This window comes from Trematomus bernacchii, unplaced genomic scaffold (genome assembly GCF_902827165.1).
Source record: "Trematomus bernacchii unplaced genomic scaffold, fTreBer1.1, whole genome shotgun sequence".
Lineage (NCBI taxonomy): Eukaryota > Metazoa > Chordata > Actinopteri > Perciformes > Nototheniidae > Trematomus > Trematomus bernacchii.
Window position 1 is genome coordinate 309,846 of NW_022987800.1, and position 17,963 is coordinate 327,808.

General features: G+C 39.4%; 1 protein-coding gene across 3 annotated transcripts in view; it reads left to right on the forward strand.

Moving 5' to 3' along the window:
- Positions 1–17,963, forward strand: part of arhgap36 (Rho GTPase activating protein 36) — a 75,059-nt gene that overhangs the window by 36,812 nt on the left and 20,284 nt on the right. For all 3 annotated transcript variants that reach the window (XM_034149969.1, XM_034149970.1, XM_034149971.1), the window contains exon 3: positions 12,148–12,216. In XM_034149969.1, the coding sequence (XP_034005860.1) occupies positions 12,148–12,216 (69 nt within the window). The remainder of the gene's footprint in view (positions 1–12,147; positions 12,217–17,963) is intronic.

Consider the following 17,963-nt stretch of genomic DNA (forward strand, 5'->3'; position numbering starts at 1 on the left):
TCAGTATTACAAACACTGAGTCTAACCCACTGTCCTTTTAAATGACCTCAGTCTATGTTTGTATCCTTTTGGTTGACTGCACTTATTGTGAGTTACTTTAATAAAAAGCGTCAGATAAATGAAGTGTAATGCAAAGTTTTTAGACTTGTTTTTCACAATTTTAAGAAGTTTTGTTATTGATTACCTGCCTTTAGCGATTTGGATGCAACCCATCAAGATTTAAAGGAATAATTCAACTTAAAACAAAGCATTATGTGTTATTTTACTACAGCATATTTTTGCATTTTGACAGAACCAAGCTAGCTATGATTCCTCCGTTGTTTAGTCTTTATGCTAAAGTTAAGCTAACCAGCTAGCTTCATATTAAGTGTACAAACATTGCGACTGGTATCAATATTCTCCTCTATCTCTTGGAAAGAAAGCAACTTATGTATTTAGAACGTTCCAAACTGTATTTAAGAGTTAGCTGCCAAATGGAAACCTTTTTTAATTCAAGAAACACCTGGCTTGGTCTTCTGTGTGTAATACCTTTACATACAACATAACAACTTTAGCGTTCGACTTTCTTGACATATTTTTGCTGTCGGAGAACCCAGGCATGTTTGAAGACTTTTGTAGCATCTTAGAATACATTTAGATCAATCAACAATTCAAATTATGCCATAAAGAAAACGTGTCCTCTCAGACTTTGGAGAACCCATTCATGTCAGTAATGTGATGTTTCTTGATGGATGTCTCCACTTCCAATGCTTGTCTTGGTTGTCTTGGAGAGCAGAGGTTAGAACAACAAGCCTGTGATAGTGTTGGTTAGAAGATGTTCCTCAGTGTTTCATCCCCCTCCTCCCATAAGAAGCGGAGCCATAACAGTGTGTGAGTGAATCTGAGGAATGAGTGGGTGGCGCTGAGGATCAACTCTCTCCGGTCAAAGACAACATTCTCCACACATGTGTAAGCAATCAGAGCTGTGAGTTATGATAAAGGAGGGCAGAGGGTCTTCCACGTGTCTTGGTAGATATCTCTAAATGCTTAAAGGATGACCGATGTTCTGACGAGGAGGGTTTAAAAGTGTCTCCTTGATCTTTGCTCTTTACCTGATATGGACATATATGAGTAATCCCATGAGACCCGGAAGTTAGCATCGCTCTGGTTCCCTGGACCGAAAGATAATGGGATTTTTCCACTGGTTCTTGGATTATTGCAGAACACAGCTTTGTGGCAAACAAGAGTTTCTTATATTTATACATTGGGTTCAATAAGATAACCTAAACAAAGGAACATTTTTAAGCTGAAATGCATTTGCCAGAGTGAAAAGCTAGCTAGCGTTAAAGCTAAAATTGGGGTATTGTCTGAAGTTTTTTTATGATTGTTACGTCCCCAGCTCGTTTAGGGTAAAAGGGAAGCAACACAAAACCAGATGTTCTTGGTAAGAGGTTGATTTTAATAATAACCTCAAATAAAAATGATATAAACAAAGGTATAGGCTCTTTAAACAAGGAGCTATCTATTTATAATATAAGTAAACAGAAAAGGAGGCTACAGATTAGCACAGTCACAGAACAATAAGGGCACTAAGGTGAAAATAGTGAGGCGTCTAGCACAAATCCAACGCCGTCACAAATCTCAGAACATAGACATCGACATAAACACTGGAGAGTAGATTAGCGTGGCGTCCTGGCACAAATCCAGCGCCCCGAATGACAGCAGCGTCGCAGCTTAAGTAGCGTCATCCAGCGTCGTCCAGACCTCTTCCGGTGGGAGGAACTAAACAACGTCACGCGGTAACCATAGTACCTAAAGGCAGTCATATACACACACACATATATACACACACAGAATGCTCACAGGCCGGTTAATGCAGAAGGCAAGGCGACAGCCGTCACAATGATGTTGAACAAAACAACCTTATTTCATGCATCGAACAACACAATCTATTCCAGTTACCCATTGATTTGGATAAGAGGGAATCAAAAGTGCAAAAATGCTGACAGATTTGGGGTTTTAAGAGGCGTGGCTTTAAGGTTTCAGTTGATAAGTGCATAAATGCAGCTTAAATGCATTTGCCCGGAGTGAAAAGCTAACTGGCTAGCTAGCGTAAAAGCTGTGTGGAGGTATTTAACCCTTGTGTTGTGTTCGAAAGCTGTTACCGTTCATGGTGTTCGCAGGTCAATTTTGACCCATGATTTATCTCAGTCCAAAACACTCAAAATGAATGACTATCACCCAATATTGTTTTAAATTCATCATAACTAACTTATTATGCATTCATAACCATATTGTTATTTAATTTTATGGCCCCAAAAAACATTACACCACATATTTAAGTAAAACATGTGATTCAATTCACTCATTATATTTCCTATAGTGAAGACGGTGGATCATTACGTTATCTGACTATAATAGACTCATATTAGAATACAATCTCCCCCCAAAAAGTTTTAAATTATTGTTACAGTGGATAAAGGGGGAGGGGTGGGGGTGGGGTGTCTGAAGTCAAAGATGAATCTTGATTGGGCCAAATTTGACCCCGAGTCACCCACAACAATTCTGCTGGGTCTCCCCAGACCCCAACACCAAATTATACACTTTTTTTTTTAGAGACCTTCAGACTTGGCTAAAATGGTCAAAATCTGTTTTGTAGTGTTTATATATCTGTTGTGGAGGATATCATGAAGCCTTGCTCCGATACAAAAAACGAAAGCGCAGTTATTATATAATTTTAACTTGAAACGGGTCACGGGAGACCCGAACACAACATAAGGGTTAAGGTCATTTAGGTCTCTAAACAATCTATTCCAGTAACCCATTGATTTGGATAAGAAGGAACCAAAAGTGCAAAATGCGGACAGATTTGGGGGTTTTAAGAGGCGTGGCTTTAAGGTTTCAGTTGATAAGTGCAGGATTATTTCACAGGCTTCCACACAAAAAACATCTTTCTCTCTCTGAGTGAGAAAAGGTTGTCTCAGTGCCATATCAGCATCGGAGTTACATCACATCCTGTACAGTTGGATATCACTTTGAGAGCAGCAGGAAATACCTCAACTCTTTGCCGCTGCAGCCGTTCCTCTTGGATCTGCTCTCTGCTTTGAAACAATTGTTTTTATGCATTCTTATCCGTCTGCAATCTAAAAAAAATCCAGCGAAGAAAGAAAAAGATAGTTCCACCGACACGCCGTAAATCTTTCAAACACCTCGCAGTCTGCAGACGGGGAGGTTTCTGCTCCTGCTTATTGGGTCTGGAGGAGTCGCTGAGGTCGGGAGGATAACCGTATCGAGGCTGATGCGAAGAAACAAACACTGTGTAGTGTGTGTGTGTGTGTGTGTGTGTGTGTGTGTGTGTGTGTGTGTGTGTGTGTGGTGTGTGTGTGGTGTGTGTGTGTGGGTGTGTGGTGTGTGTGTGTGTGTGTGTGTGTGTGTGTGTGTGTGTGTGTGTGTGTGTGTGTGTGTGTGTGTGTGTGTGTGTGTGTGTGTGTGTGTGTGTGTGTGTGTGTGTGTGGTGTGTGTGTGTGTGTGTGTGTGTGTGTGTGTGTGTGTGTGTGTGTGTGTGTGTGTGTGTGTGTGTGTTCTCCTATGCGACCAGTTTTTAAGCTGCTTTTCTCAGACTCGACGGCTCTTTCCCATGATGTTATTATCTTTTAGGGTTTTAAAACCTGCTCAACCTTTGTCCACCTTACATGATTTTTAACACTATAAATATATATTTTCCTTACTTTCTGTACATTTTTCTCCAAACCCACAAAGAAACTGAATCTTTAACGTCACTTGTAGAGTTTTCTTATGTGTTGAAAGCATTTTCTTACCCAAAAACATTTACAATGCTTATTTTTTTATTGTGTTTCTAAAAAAACATGTAAAACCTGCATGCATTACATCCGTGTTTGCTAGCTTACATCTTCTTCTCCTTCTTTTGCTGCATTACCCCTCCTGTTGTCTTCGGGTCAAATCTGACCTGATCATAACCTTTTTGTTTTACATTCGATTGCATCAAGGCTTTATGATATCCTTCACAGTAGACATTTGAACATATCAAATTGCTGATCACCACTTTCATTGAATTTTGGATGATTTAGTCAACTTTGTAACACTCATGGTGTTCCCGGTCAAAAATGACCGCCATAAAGAAAAGGAATTAGTAACCATCCGGATCAGAACACGCACGCACGCACGCACGCACGCACGCACGCACGCACGCACGCACGCACGCACGCACGCACGCACGCACGCACGCACGCACACGCACATACTCTAGATGTGTTCCCCCCTTATGTGCCCATCCCCCCATATGAATCACACCTGGCACACACAAACACACACAGAACAATTTGATACATTTCCCGCCCTTATGTGCCCATCCCCCCACATGGATCACACGCAATACATGTTCAGTGTCTATTCTTTGTATATCTACTGCAGTTGTTCATGTATACCAGTAGTCTGATACAATATTTACAGTTTGAAAGGGTGTTAAATGAAATTTGGTGATGATTAATGGTTTTTGTGTTAATGTAATAGCAGTTAAAACAGGACCGGTCACATTTGACCGCGAACACCAAAGTAAGGGGGGGGGGGGGGGAACGAAGACAATAGGAGGGTCAAATGGTGCATTACTCCATCTGTAGATAGATGAAAAAAGTCAAAGCCATGCAATACACCTGGATCTCCTCATTCATGTGATGATGCTTATAGCACTACTTTTGCTGGAAAACCCCCTCAAATGAACCTATTGTGTCCTGCAAACGCTGATTTTGAGATGTAAACTCAACCTTAGCATCTTCCCTTTCTTAATTGATAGTGTCTCAAGGGATTACATGGTGGTGGAAACAAGTTATCGAGTCAGGGCAACATCCTGTGAGACTCCACTCATCCCCGCTCTCCTCACTTTCGGGAAGTCTTTGTATTTTCTCATATAACCTTTAGGGATGAATGTATACTCTATTCCCATCCGGTCAGGGTTCAATTACACTGTCAGATTCATGGGAAAACACATCATTCATCATTCACTGATTGTTCGTTGTTTCCCTGCATTCAAATCAAGGAATAGATACCCCCGCATATTATAGATGGAACAATCTGGGATGTTTGGGAAGATGCCATGTGTTCCCTAACAGGAAACAGCCTCAGCCTTACATTAATTATGTGTAAACACCAGTTTTACTTACCCCCTTAAATCTCGTCTCAGAGGGAGCATGCAGAAGACAACACGCATTCATACAACCTCTGATTCCACTGAAGTGAAGTAGTTCAGGGAAACTTAATAACTAATGTATCAACACAAGTAAATACTATTTGTTGAAATAAAGACACAATACTAAACTTTGACAAATAGACTTTTATGTGAAGCTTTCTGTTATAAAAATGTATGAAGCTAAGCTAACCCTAACCCTAACCTAAGAGGGTCACACGTAACCACTCACAAGCCCACTCTGACCCCTCCCGTGACCCCTCTGCTGGGATCCCGTTGCCCGGCCGGCCCTCTCCGGGGTTCAGCTCGCCTCAAGACCGTGACTCTGGCTCCAGCTGCCCCACCCACTGGGACCCAGAATCCCATTCTTCTGCTGACTTCTCTGAGGACCATAGCCCAGGATCCCCTCAGCCTACAACCAGTCATAAGCACACACACTTTCCAGAATTGGTCCAAACACCTTTAAAAACTCATATTTGACTTTATGTCGAATAACACACACACACACACACCCATCCACAGATCCTTAGGCCCGTGCAACTTATTCTCAACCGAGAACCCAAAACCCCAATCCAACACAAAAACCTAACCCTAACCCTTAAACCAGGGGTGTCAAACTCAAGGCCCGGGGGCCAAATCCGGCCCGCCACTTCATTGTATGTGGCCCACAAGAGCTTGCAAAGAATGTAATAAACGACATGTCCCACAATGCATCTCATTTTGTGAGATGCGCACTGAAGAGACTTGCCATTAATTGCCATTATTTGCCCTAGACTTCTGCTTTCAGACGTAGTTAATTATGAAGTTATTACCCTATCCAATAATAATCCAATGCAGAGGAAATATTGTTAAATAATACATTATTTTATATATATTATATATATTTATCTATGTATATTCATATAGTCTTAAAGTTACCACCGGCCCTTTGAGTGCAACCATAATTCTAATGTGGCCTGCGATGAAATTCGAGTTTGATGGTGACAGATCTCTCGTTGGCTTAAAAACAGCATATTTTGTACGTCACTTAAAGCAGGGATTTGCTAATTAACATCCATGTCTTTAAACTGTTATCCAGCAGTTCTCAGACTCTATAGCATGTGATGTCTTTAGGTTTCAAGTCTGCAGAGGTCATGAACGCGATGAGTCTGAATCTACTGCGTACAGACAGAGCTGTGTGAGGAAGTGTGGGAACATCCATCCTCAGTTTCTCCCCTGAGGTTAAATCCTGTCTCAGCAACATATCCCGCCGCTTAACTTCTTCTTCACTTCTGTTTGTGCATCACTCTTTCCATTACAAATATCTTTCTTCACCGTATCCCAGTCTTTCCTCATCTTCATCACCTATTCTCTCGTCGCCTATTTACCTCCTGCAACTGCAATAAAACCCCGTCACTTTCTCGTACAAACACACTATTCTTTTTGTATTCAGTGTTCCACATGTATACAATTATAGACAATGCAATATTCTCTGTAAGCCTTCTGTAGTTTACAGTGAAATCACAAATCAAACATATTTGGGGATAATACAGAGGCCTCACTGACCTTCAAACGTGCTATAACATACAGTATGAACAAAGTTATGGGGTGAACTATTCTTTACACCAAGCTCATCACTTCCTGCCAAGCTCCTACGTTACTTCTTCTTCACTTCTGTTTGCTTGTGCTTTTTTCCCATCCCTCTCTCCATTTCCATTTCAAATATCAATCTTTACCATTTTCAAATATTTGCTGTCTATTTACCTCCTGCAACTGCAATAAAACCCCGTCACTTTCTCGTACAAACACACACCTTCATGGCCTCAGTTATGGTGTGTAATAGCAGTGGTGGAATATATCTTGATTCATTTACTCAGGTACACATCTGAGATACTTTACTTGAGTGCATTTGTGCATGCCACGGTGTGTTAGTTCGTTTCTTTGGCGCAGTGCAGGAAATTCTTTGTGAAGCGTGTCAGAAGTTCTTCGGACGGTTTTGTTCTTATTTGGTGTTTTTGAGAGTTCATTCTCATGCCCCATTCTCTGAAAGGCTGCTCTACAGGGACTGCAAACTAACTCTCCGCTGCCTCTGATCATCTGTCTGTCTTCAACTCTCTCTGGCTTTGTTTTCCCTAACAGAGTTCATCAGTTTCTTAACCTAATATATTCCTAGTTTCACTGAGAAGTTGCATCTACACCATTTCGCCTAAACACCAACATATATTATTTAAAAACTGCAGGAATGTGCATTATAATCAGTGGCGGCTCCAGAGTATTTGTGTTGGGTAATCTATGGTAGGGCTAACCCATACAGTGGTGGTGCTCAAATCAGTATTTGCAATGTAATTACATACACGCTATATCGCCCCCCTTGACAGTGAAACGCCACGCGTGAGGTTTAGATTATTTCCCTGTCTCAATCAAAATGGAACTGTATGAAATAAAACGGCACATTTGTCTTGTAGTAAATAAAAAGGGATCACTGTGAACGTGACGTATGATAGTACACGTTGAAGATCCAATGGGGATACTGAATGGCGGTTTCGATTGATCTCAATCAATAAGGCATGACGCAGACCCAACGTTGCGTTGCTCTGATTGGCTGTAGGTCTATTCAAATTGCATTCGGAGGCATTTTGATCTGACCGCGGCCGCGCTGATATTTTAACGCCAGAGAATTTCCACACCTTTAGTGTATAAAACTCCCCCACTACTTAGACTATTCCTTGCACCCCTCTTATAGCATAAGCCGAATGGTCTCAACCATATTGTATCAGTAACGTGCACTTGTTGTTACAGCAGGATCAGTTTGTGTGCTGTGGACACGACCCGTATATTTTCGCAAGCCGTGTTCTCAACATTTAGCATTTTGCTTATTATTTAATTTAATTTGCTTACTTTAACATAATTGTTCATGGTGGGGCTAAGGTGGGGCTAAGCCATTTCTTGGTATGGCTGTAGCCTACCCCAGCAATACCCTGGCGCCGCCACTGGTTATAAAGTACTTGGGCTGTCATCTTAGCTCTCTGTGCATTATGTAATAATACACTTTAAGTACACACACACACACACACACACACACACACACACACACACACACACACACACACACACACACACACACACACACACACACACACACACACACACACACACACACACACACACACACACACACACACACACACACACACACACACACTCTCTGAGGGATTAGCCTTTCCTGGAGGTGGCGTGTGTGTGATGGGAGGAGCCGTGCGCTTTGGATATAAACTTTAATTTCCTGCAGTCATGGGAATTTGACCCTTTTATCCCAACATGCTTACACACACATTCACTACGATGAAAATACTTGTTCTTCTCTTACGTTTTAATTACATTCTCTCTCATCTGTGGTTAAGGGGCAAATAAGAAAATCATTTCTATATTTAGAGCCCCAAGATATTCTGGTTTGAGGTTTTGTTTTTGCGATGCCCGGGAACTCCGATGGTTCCTTAATAGGGAAAAGACCCCGATGTTGAATTAATGATTTCTAAACACCGGCTTGGTAACCCAAACAATGGCTCCGTCCACATAAACCCAGTCAGAGGAGGATGTGGAGCTCGTAAAACAGAAGCACACACCGATAAAACACAGACACAGAAAAATGCTGTTGCCTAATATGCCCTCTCAACATTACCCACTATATGTATGCATTGTTTTCTGCTATTAAACTCCACTGTTGCTGCCACTGATTTCAATGTGTGGGTAATCCTCAGGAATTTCGAGTAAACACCAAACAAACAAGCAATGCTGGTTTTCAAACAGTCCAACTGAGATTCAATTGCAAATGGGTCCTATTCTGCTCATTTTCAGGATCATACTTGTATGTAGTCTCTCTACTTTAAAGAGTCCTCTCCTGCTGATGTTCAGGTGTACTGTATATCAGTATGTAGTGGCTCTACTTTAAAGAGTCCTCTCCTGCTGATGTTCAGGTGTATATCAGTATGTAGAGTCTCTACTTTAAAGAGTCCTCTCCTGCTGATGTTCAGGTGTATATCAGTATGTAGTGTCTCTACTTTAAAGAGTCCTCTCCTGCTGATGTTCAGGTGTATATCAGTATGTAGTGTCTCTACTTTAAAGAGTCCTCTCCTGATGATGTTCAGGTGTATATCAGTATGTAGTGTCTCTACTTTAAAGAGTCCTCTCCTGCTGATGTTCAGGTGTATATCAGTATGTAGTGTCTCTACTTTAAAGAGTCCTCTCCTGCTGATGATCAGGTGTATATCAGTATGTAGTGTCTCTACTTTAAAGAGTCCTCTCCTGCTGATGTTCAGGTGTATATCAGTATGTAGTGTCTCTACTTTAAAGAGTCCTCTCCTGCTGATGTTCAGGTGTATATCAGTATGTAGTGCCTCTACTTTAAAGAGTCCTCTCCTGCTGATGTTCAGGTGTATATCAGTATGTAGTGTCTCTACTTTAAAGAGTCCTCTCCTGCTGATGTTCAGGTGTATATCAGTATGTAGTGTCTCTACTTTAAAGAGTTCTCTCCTGCTGATGTTCAGGTGTATATCAGTATGTAGTGTCTCTACTTTAAAGAGTCCTCTCCTGCTGATGTTCAGGTGTATATCAGTATGTAGTGTCTCTACTTTAAAGAGTCCTCTCCTGCTGATGTTCAGGTGTATATCAGTATGTAGTGTCTCTACTTTAAAGAGTCCTCTCCTGCTGATGTTCAGGTGTATATCAGTATGTAGTGTCTCTACTTTAAAGAGTCCTCTCCTGCTGATGTTCAGGTGTATATCAGTATGTAGTGTCTCTACTTTAAAGAGTCCTCTCCTGCTGATGTTCAGGTGTATATCAGTATGTAGTGTCTCTACTTTAAAGAGTCCTCTCCTGCTGATGTTCAGCTGTATATCAGTATGTAGAGTCTCTACTTTAAAGAGTCCTCTCCTACTGATGTTCAGGTGTATATCAGTATGTAGTGTCTCTACTTTAAAGAGTCCTCTCCTGCTGATGTTCAGGTGTATATCAGTATGTAGAGTCTCTACTTTAAAGAGTCCTCTCCTGCTGATGTTCAGGTGTATATCAGTATGTAGTGTCTCCACTTTAAAGAGTTCTCTCCTGCTGATGTTCAGGTGTATATCAAGTTTTGAATTATAATTTGCCTCTCTCTTCAGAATTTTCTCACATACTGTACACACACACACATACACACACACACACACACACACACACACACACACACACACACACACACACACACACACACACAATGTCCCTTTGTCTTTCATGTCTGGGTCCGTGCAGCCATTAAGCGAAGCAGCTATTCACACAAACAACAACGCCTATTGAAATGCTCCGCTCTATTCTGGGAACAAAGCAAGACGTACAAGGACTAACAGGAGTGAAGATGATAATGAGGGTGGGGTTTGTTTTCAGAGAAAGGGGTGATGATAGAGTGTATGATGTTAAATTTAGAGCTGAAAAATGTATATGTTCATGTAGGAGGCGTGTGGCGCAGTGGATAGGGCCTTGGTGTTCGAATCAGGGGCGCACAGGTTCAAACCCCACTGCATGTCGTTGTGTCCCTGAGACACTTCACCCCAAATTGCTCCTGTGGGGATTGTCCACAGTATTGAGTATGTAAGTCGCTTTGGATAAAAGTGTCTAACAAGTGACATGTGATGTAATGTAATGTAATGTGTATATGTGTGTTTGTGTGGCGTTGACCGGGTATCTTATAAATCAAACACACTTACATGACGTATAAATGGAAATTAGACATCACTACTTATTTTTCTGACTACTTTTTACTTCTACTTCTGACATTTTGAACCCAAATACCTGTACTTTCTACTTCTTACATTTTGAACCCAAATACCTGTACTTTCTACTTCTTACATTTTGAACTCAAATACCTGTACTTTCTACTTCTTACATGTTGAACTCAAATACCTGTACTTTCTACTTCTTACATGTTGAACTCAAATACCTGTACTTTCTACTTCTTACATGTTGAACTCAAATACCTGTACTTTCTACTTCTTACATTGTGAACACAAATACCTGTACTTTCTACTTCTTACATTTTGAACACAAATACCTGTACTTTCTACTTCTTACATGTTGAACTCAAATACCTGTACTTTCTACTTCTTACATTTTGAACCCAAATACCTGTACTTTCTACTTCTTACATTTTGAACACAAATACCTGTACTTTCTACTTCTTACATTGTGAACACAAATACCTGTACTTTCTACTTCTTACATGTTGAACACAAATACCTGTACTTTCTACTTCTTACATTTTGAACACAAATACCTGTACTTTCTACTTCTTACATGTTAAACACAGATACCTGTACTTTCTACTTCTTACATTGTGAACACAAATACCTGTACTTTCTACTTCTTACATGTTGAACACAAATACCTGTACTTTCTACTTCTTACATTTTGAACACAAATACCTGTACTTTCTACTTCTTACATGTTGAACACAAATACCTGTACTTTCTACTTCTCACATTTCCCAAACAGGCTGGTTCCTTTAGTTTGAATGTGTGCTTGGTGGCGTGATCATTATTATTTAGAGTCATTGCGTGCCTATTGATTTGAACACGATCCGTGTATCCATCATTTCCTGGTCTTCTCTAAAGAAGAGGGACCAATGAAAACGTTGTCATGTTGCCGTTGTTCAGCATGGAAACATTCATTAGCTAACAATGACATTATTGTTCTATTAATATAAAGGGAGGTCAGGTACTCTTTAAAACAGCTGCTAGTTATGGGTACTTTTTACTTAAGTACATTTCAAAGCCCATACTTTTACTTTGAGTTAAGAAGTTTAGTCAGTACTTCTACTTTTACCAGAGTACTTTTAAACACGCGTATGTGTACTTCTACTTGAGTAAAGGATGTGTGTACTTTTGCCATCACTTATCGAGTGGCACACAGCCTTCACTTATCATTTTATTCATGGTCACTTTTTTGTTTTTCTCTCACAGAAATACACAAACGGAGGAAATCTCTACGCAGGAAGTTCGACTCCTTTTCGAAGGAGAAGAAAGAGCGAGGTGAGTTTGTCACACTAACAAGGTCAGGTGTGGTTAAACACAAAACCATCTGTTTTTTATAGAGTCCCTACATGACCCCCGTCACAAAATGAGTTAGTGACGGTAAATATTATAAACACAATGTGCCTTTCAGAGGTTGAAGCAGCCGCTGACGTCTTGTGGCTTTTACGACGAACGCTCTCACATTCTTGGAGTGTTTACAAAGGACTAGAGTTTCAGAGCGTTCAATGTTTCTGCGTGGTTTCCTCTTTATTTCAACATAAACTGATAAATGACTGGACACAAACTCCCACGATGCTGTGTCATCTAACTAATGTGAAAACAAACTCCCTCCCTCAGTAGTGTGCTTACGTACCTGCATTACTGGAAGTATCAAGTTTTAAAGTACTATTCATTTTATATACGTTGGTCAGTGCCAGGTGTCATTTCTGTCATTGCTCATAGTATTTTAAATCACATTAACTTAGTGTTGAACTATCTTGAAATAAATCATAACTACAATTTGATTATCTCATTACTTACTGCATTTTAAGTGATGGAAGTTAGTAGGTTTTTTCGTTTTAATCTCACTTGGACATCTTAAAGTTCTACTGTATATCTCCGGCAAGGCACGCTTATTTAGAGCACATTTTAGCAAGAGGAAACTCAAAGTGCTTTACAAAAAATATATATATAAAAAGCATTAAGATATAGTGTAACATAAATATATTATGAAATGATATGTAAAGTATTCAAAACAGTCATTAAAAAGCCAAGAGAATGCAAATTAAAACTGCAAACTGACCTAGAATAACACAGGTATAAAATATACGAATAAAAGTGACAAAAAGTGCGTAAAATATGAATAGTTATTTGATATAATAAGAGGCAGCACCAGAAAATTATATAATTACAAAAGATACACAATATATTTCATGTATGTTTTTTTTCCGATTGTCAGACAGAGAAATAGTCAAATTTTCAAAAATAATTACGAAAAATGTACTTATTTTTATGGTTTCATTTAATTTTGAGAACATTTTAGACAACAATGAGAATTTAAATTGTGTTTTATAAAAATAGATACAAATTGATCTGAAAAAATCAGCTTTTAAAAAACCATCTACTGTAACTACACAATTCAACCTCTAATCTACACAGGTCCTCGAAGGCATCATTATCACTGTCTGCCACTTGCCTCCATCTTTATACTTTCTTTCTCTTCTGCTTTCTTTACCTCCACCTCTTCTTTACCATCCTACTCTGTGGCTCCAGCCTCTTATAAAGAGATGTTCTTATTCTCAGGTGATTATCAGAGTACACTGTAAAAACTGTTGCTTTGGTAAAACTTAAAAAATATGTGTCAAGCGATTCCAAGCAATTTTAAGAGTTTAGTCAACTTTTGCAATTTTTGAGTTGGTGAAATGTACTTTTTTTAGTTTTCCTCTACTCAAGAATGTGTTACTTTGCTAAAACTTAAAAAATATGTGTCAAGCGATTCCAAGCAATTATAGGAGTTGGGTAAACTCACTAATGTGATTTTTTCTGCATATGAAAAGATGAGATGAGCCTACAATTAAAAGCCCAGATATTAAGTGTAACCAATGCAAATAACAATCTGCTAAGAACCACACGAGAATAAAGTAAATTATAAAACACAATTGAGTTGCCGGAACCTATATACGACAAACTCTTCCTGATTTCAATCCAACCCTTTAAATATTTGATAGCATTGAAACATTGCAGATTAAACAAATAAATTAAAAAAGGGAACGTTATGGACATGTTAATACATTTTATTAAAATGTGATTATTTCAAAACAGTTGTCATAAAAGAATAACAAGTTTGTTTAAAAGCACAACACATTAACATACATGGAGACACATGGTTATTACTTGATGGTTATAACTGCATCTGGCTCTTGGGCAACGTATCACTTCATGCTGTGCATCACGAGCCTGGTGCACTTCGACCTCTGCTGTTCCCTGTAAATACAAATAAAACACTAAATTGAGTACAAATCAGGACACACCATGTGTTTTCCTCAAAACAAAAATCAAATCCGTCTTGAAAACATAACGAGCCAGTTTACATTAGCTGTTAACAGACGGTAACAGAGGTGCTATTCACATGCATTACAAGGGGTTTAAGCCATCAACAAAAGGCTGGTTTGCAAGAAAATGAACCAAATAGTCATGATATTGATATAGTTCATAAAATGTCCAACTACTTCTTTTTAACCCCACCTCATGCTCAGAGATGTATATAAAGTGGCACATGGGTCCTAGAATAAAAAGAACAGACGATTATTTCAACTTTTATCTTGATAAGTGAGAGCGCAGGCCAGTCTACATGAATGCAGGGCAAGGCACGTTTCTGTCCAAAGGTTCCATGATGGAGTCGATAATGTTTTAAAATATCACTTTGAGTGGTGACACTAGTGCTGCATAGTTTACAACTCCATCCCATCTGTGATTCAAAAAATAGAAATGGGTACGTTTACCTGATGCTCATTATATTAGTATGTAAACATAACACGTCTTGAATTAACCTGTGAAACAACAACTCTGACACACTCAAGGGCTTACCTAATGTGAACCTGAAGTCCATAGCAGGAGGCAAAATGTCTTCAAGAGGAGGTGTGTTTTCTGGTGAGGCAAATGAAAGAACAAAATAGTTACATGATGACAATGTAACAATCATTTCAGTAGAATTCATTAAAACATATTTAATTCAATTAATGGAATCAAACATTAAAACACAATTATCATTTAAAACGGTATTGTATTTATATACATTTATAAGGATGGCATTGTTAGATACCAGTACAATTCCATGATTCTCTACACAGCAGATCCTAATTACTTCAATATACACTCCTTTATCTCGTTTGCATACTGTCTAATATCTACTTTATGTTGTAGTAAAACATCTCCTTAATAAAACTGTATTTATTGATATTTCTCGCTAAACACTGCATTTTACTGGACTACATTGAACACATCTTGCTGACGTTATACATGCCTCCTCGCCCAATACACACTTTTACTGAATTGCGCCTGAATGCACCTTAAATCACCTCCGTCACTTTCTACTGAGAGCTAACGTTAACTCTCCTGCAGATTCCAACACGTTGCAAAAGCATGAAAAATATAGTTTGCACTTAATTTTGTATAATAAGAACTCGATGCTGTAACTGCAGACTATGAGTTTAAATTGGGTACACTAAGATTGTTGAAAGGTAATTCATTGCTCACAGTAAAACAAACGGCGAAATACATATAGAGGAATTAATATCAAATAGGCGCATTAGTAACTTACTCTTACATAACCGTTGGGTTATAAAGTAGTAGGGAATAGTTTTAACGGAGGTATTTTACCGCATAACATGCACGGCAGGAGAGCCTCTGAGCCCCGCGGCCGCATCACGGTGCCCGGGCCAACGCTTAGAGCGGCGTAGGGGAACAGTTTGCGGAGTTGATTCTTAATACATACTCTTAACTTAACCACTTTTAACAGAATTGCGTCGGTAAGCACTTGATGCAAACTTTGCCCAACAACTTTGCGTGAAGAAATAGACTACATGAGCACGACAGGGCTGAGTCTAACTTTAACAGCAGTAATGGCGCTGGCATGCATTAAAATGTCGATGTTTCGTTCAAAACAGTGAATACAAGAAAAGTAAATAACACTTTCTAGTTAAAAAGCAGTAATTAATAACTCAGGTGGCATGCTTACTTGTTTTACGATGGTTTGAGGAGGATCCAACGCAAACACGTGTCCAACTGCTGAAGAACCGCTGCAAAGAGGAACAGGAAGTCTCACACTTTTTTGATTATTATTCAAAATTATTATTCTCGTTTGAGGGCGTGGCATGACCGTGGCGTTGAAAAAAGCATTTTTATTACGTTTTCCAAAACGTCTTTTTAAAGAAAGTTCAGAAAATGTGATATTAATTTACAAATTAATGAGTTCTTAAAACATGTTCTCATTGTTGCTTACGTGTTACTTATTTAAACGCACATTGAAAAAAAACTAATTTAGGGCAAGTCAATTACATAAAAAAATTGAGTTTTGTTGACTTCACCATCGGAACAGTTTTTACAGTGTAGTACTTATAGCCAAAACAAACGCCACATTCCCAGGTTGTCTGCGGCGCTCCTTAAATCCTGGCTGCAGCCCACAGGGATTTAGCCGAAGCTAACCTGGCTAATCAAAACACAGAACATTGGGACCTGGCAGCGATAGAGCTGGCTCTGCTCCCTCTGCTCCTGAAGGCATCACCGTGTGGCCTTCAGGGACCAGCAGTAAGGGAGATAGTCAAACTCTGCTTGGGTTTGCACCTCTGCACCGCTGGCAAAATCACTGCATGAAGTGAAATCCTCCAAAAGCTAAAGGGAGGTTTCCTCAGGCAGGAATTCAAGATTGGAGCTAACTGACGCCAACACAGTTTTATTGTGATGTCTTCACTTTTAAATCTAAGACTTAAGATGCCCAAAATATCCCTCTTTTTCAGTAATTGTAAGTAGGTAGTGGTGTTGGACAGAGCTTTAGCGTTGACGTATGCAGATTTAATGAGTGCCAAACGTTTATTTGGATGTCCAAATGTTATGGGTTAACGGCATGCTCGAAGCTAATTAGACAATGTCTGGCATTACGCAGTTCAACCTGAAGGAAAGAGGGTTTTTACCGGAGGGGCAAAAAGCCAAAAATGTAGTTTATTTGAGTAGTCTAGACCTTTCTTTTCAAACAGAAGCTGCTCAGAGGCATACGTGTAAATAAGAAAAGGCAATACCCATAATGTAATATTGGTCTTAATGTGATAATCAGTTTCATTAACCATCAATAACTCTGAAAATAGCTAACTTTAAACGTCTGTGGGGTCATTTTAGCCAGCTTAACTGCCAACTCCAGACATAAGTATGGTGTTGCTCTTGATTGTAACCACAAAATACCAAAACTAGCTGTTGAAATGACAAGAGATGGATGAAGACGTTTCAAATCCTGCTTATTTTGCTCCATTGACCTGGCTAATGGCTACATAAATCAGACATAAGTAATACATAACTTTTGTTGGAACACCCACCATTGTGATGTTTGAAAAGGGGGTTTCACACATGATTAGCTCATTCAACTGGAGCCTCTTCGCCCCTCACTCCACCTCCAATATTTGTGTTTTTTACTACATTATTTTGGGGGAAAGGTTAAGAAGAAGTTCCTACACTTCCTATAGTTTGCTTCTGTGTTGTTTCACTGGGGTTTACACAGAGGACATCCTGAGTTAAGTCAACATACATTCACTTAACTCAAGACCCCCCCCGAGGACCCATTTTCACATCCAGCTGCTGACGTGGTGATGGAGGAATAGTACTGAGAAACTTCTAAATATAATACCTCCTTCATTCTTCCAGGAACACACAATGACCCGAGGACCAGAAATACTAAAGCAGTGAAATTCCTGAACAATAAGAGTGGGACACACACAGCTGTCTTCCTGTCTGAGTTAACAAGGTCAGGTCCTGAGGGGTCTCATCAGTGAAAAACTGACTGTAGTAATCATGACTTCTGGGACCAAGGTTTTAAATTAACTGAGGTCAGGACTTCATATTCCCCTATACTGCAAAACCCATAAAAAAACATAATCCTGTGGTACGTAAGGAAATATAAGATTATCAGACGAGTTATTCATACATTTCTTAATAAATACAATATCATATTGGTTCATTTTTATGTATATTTAACTGTCAAATGTATTATTATTGTCAGA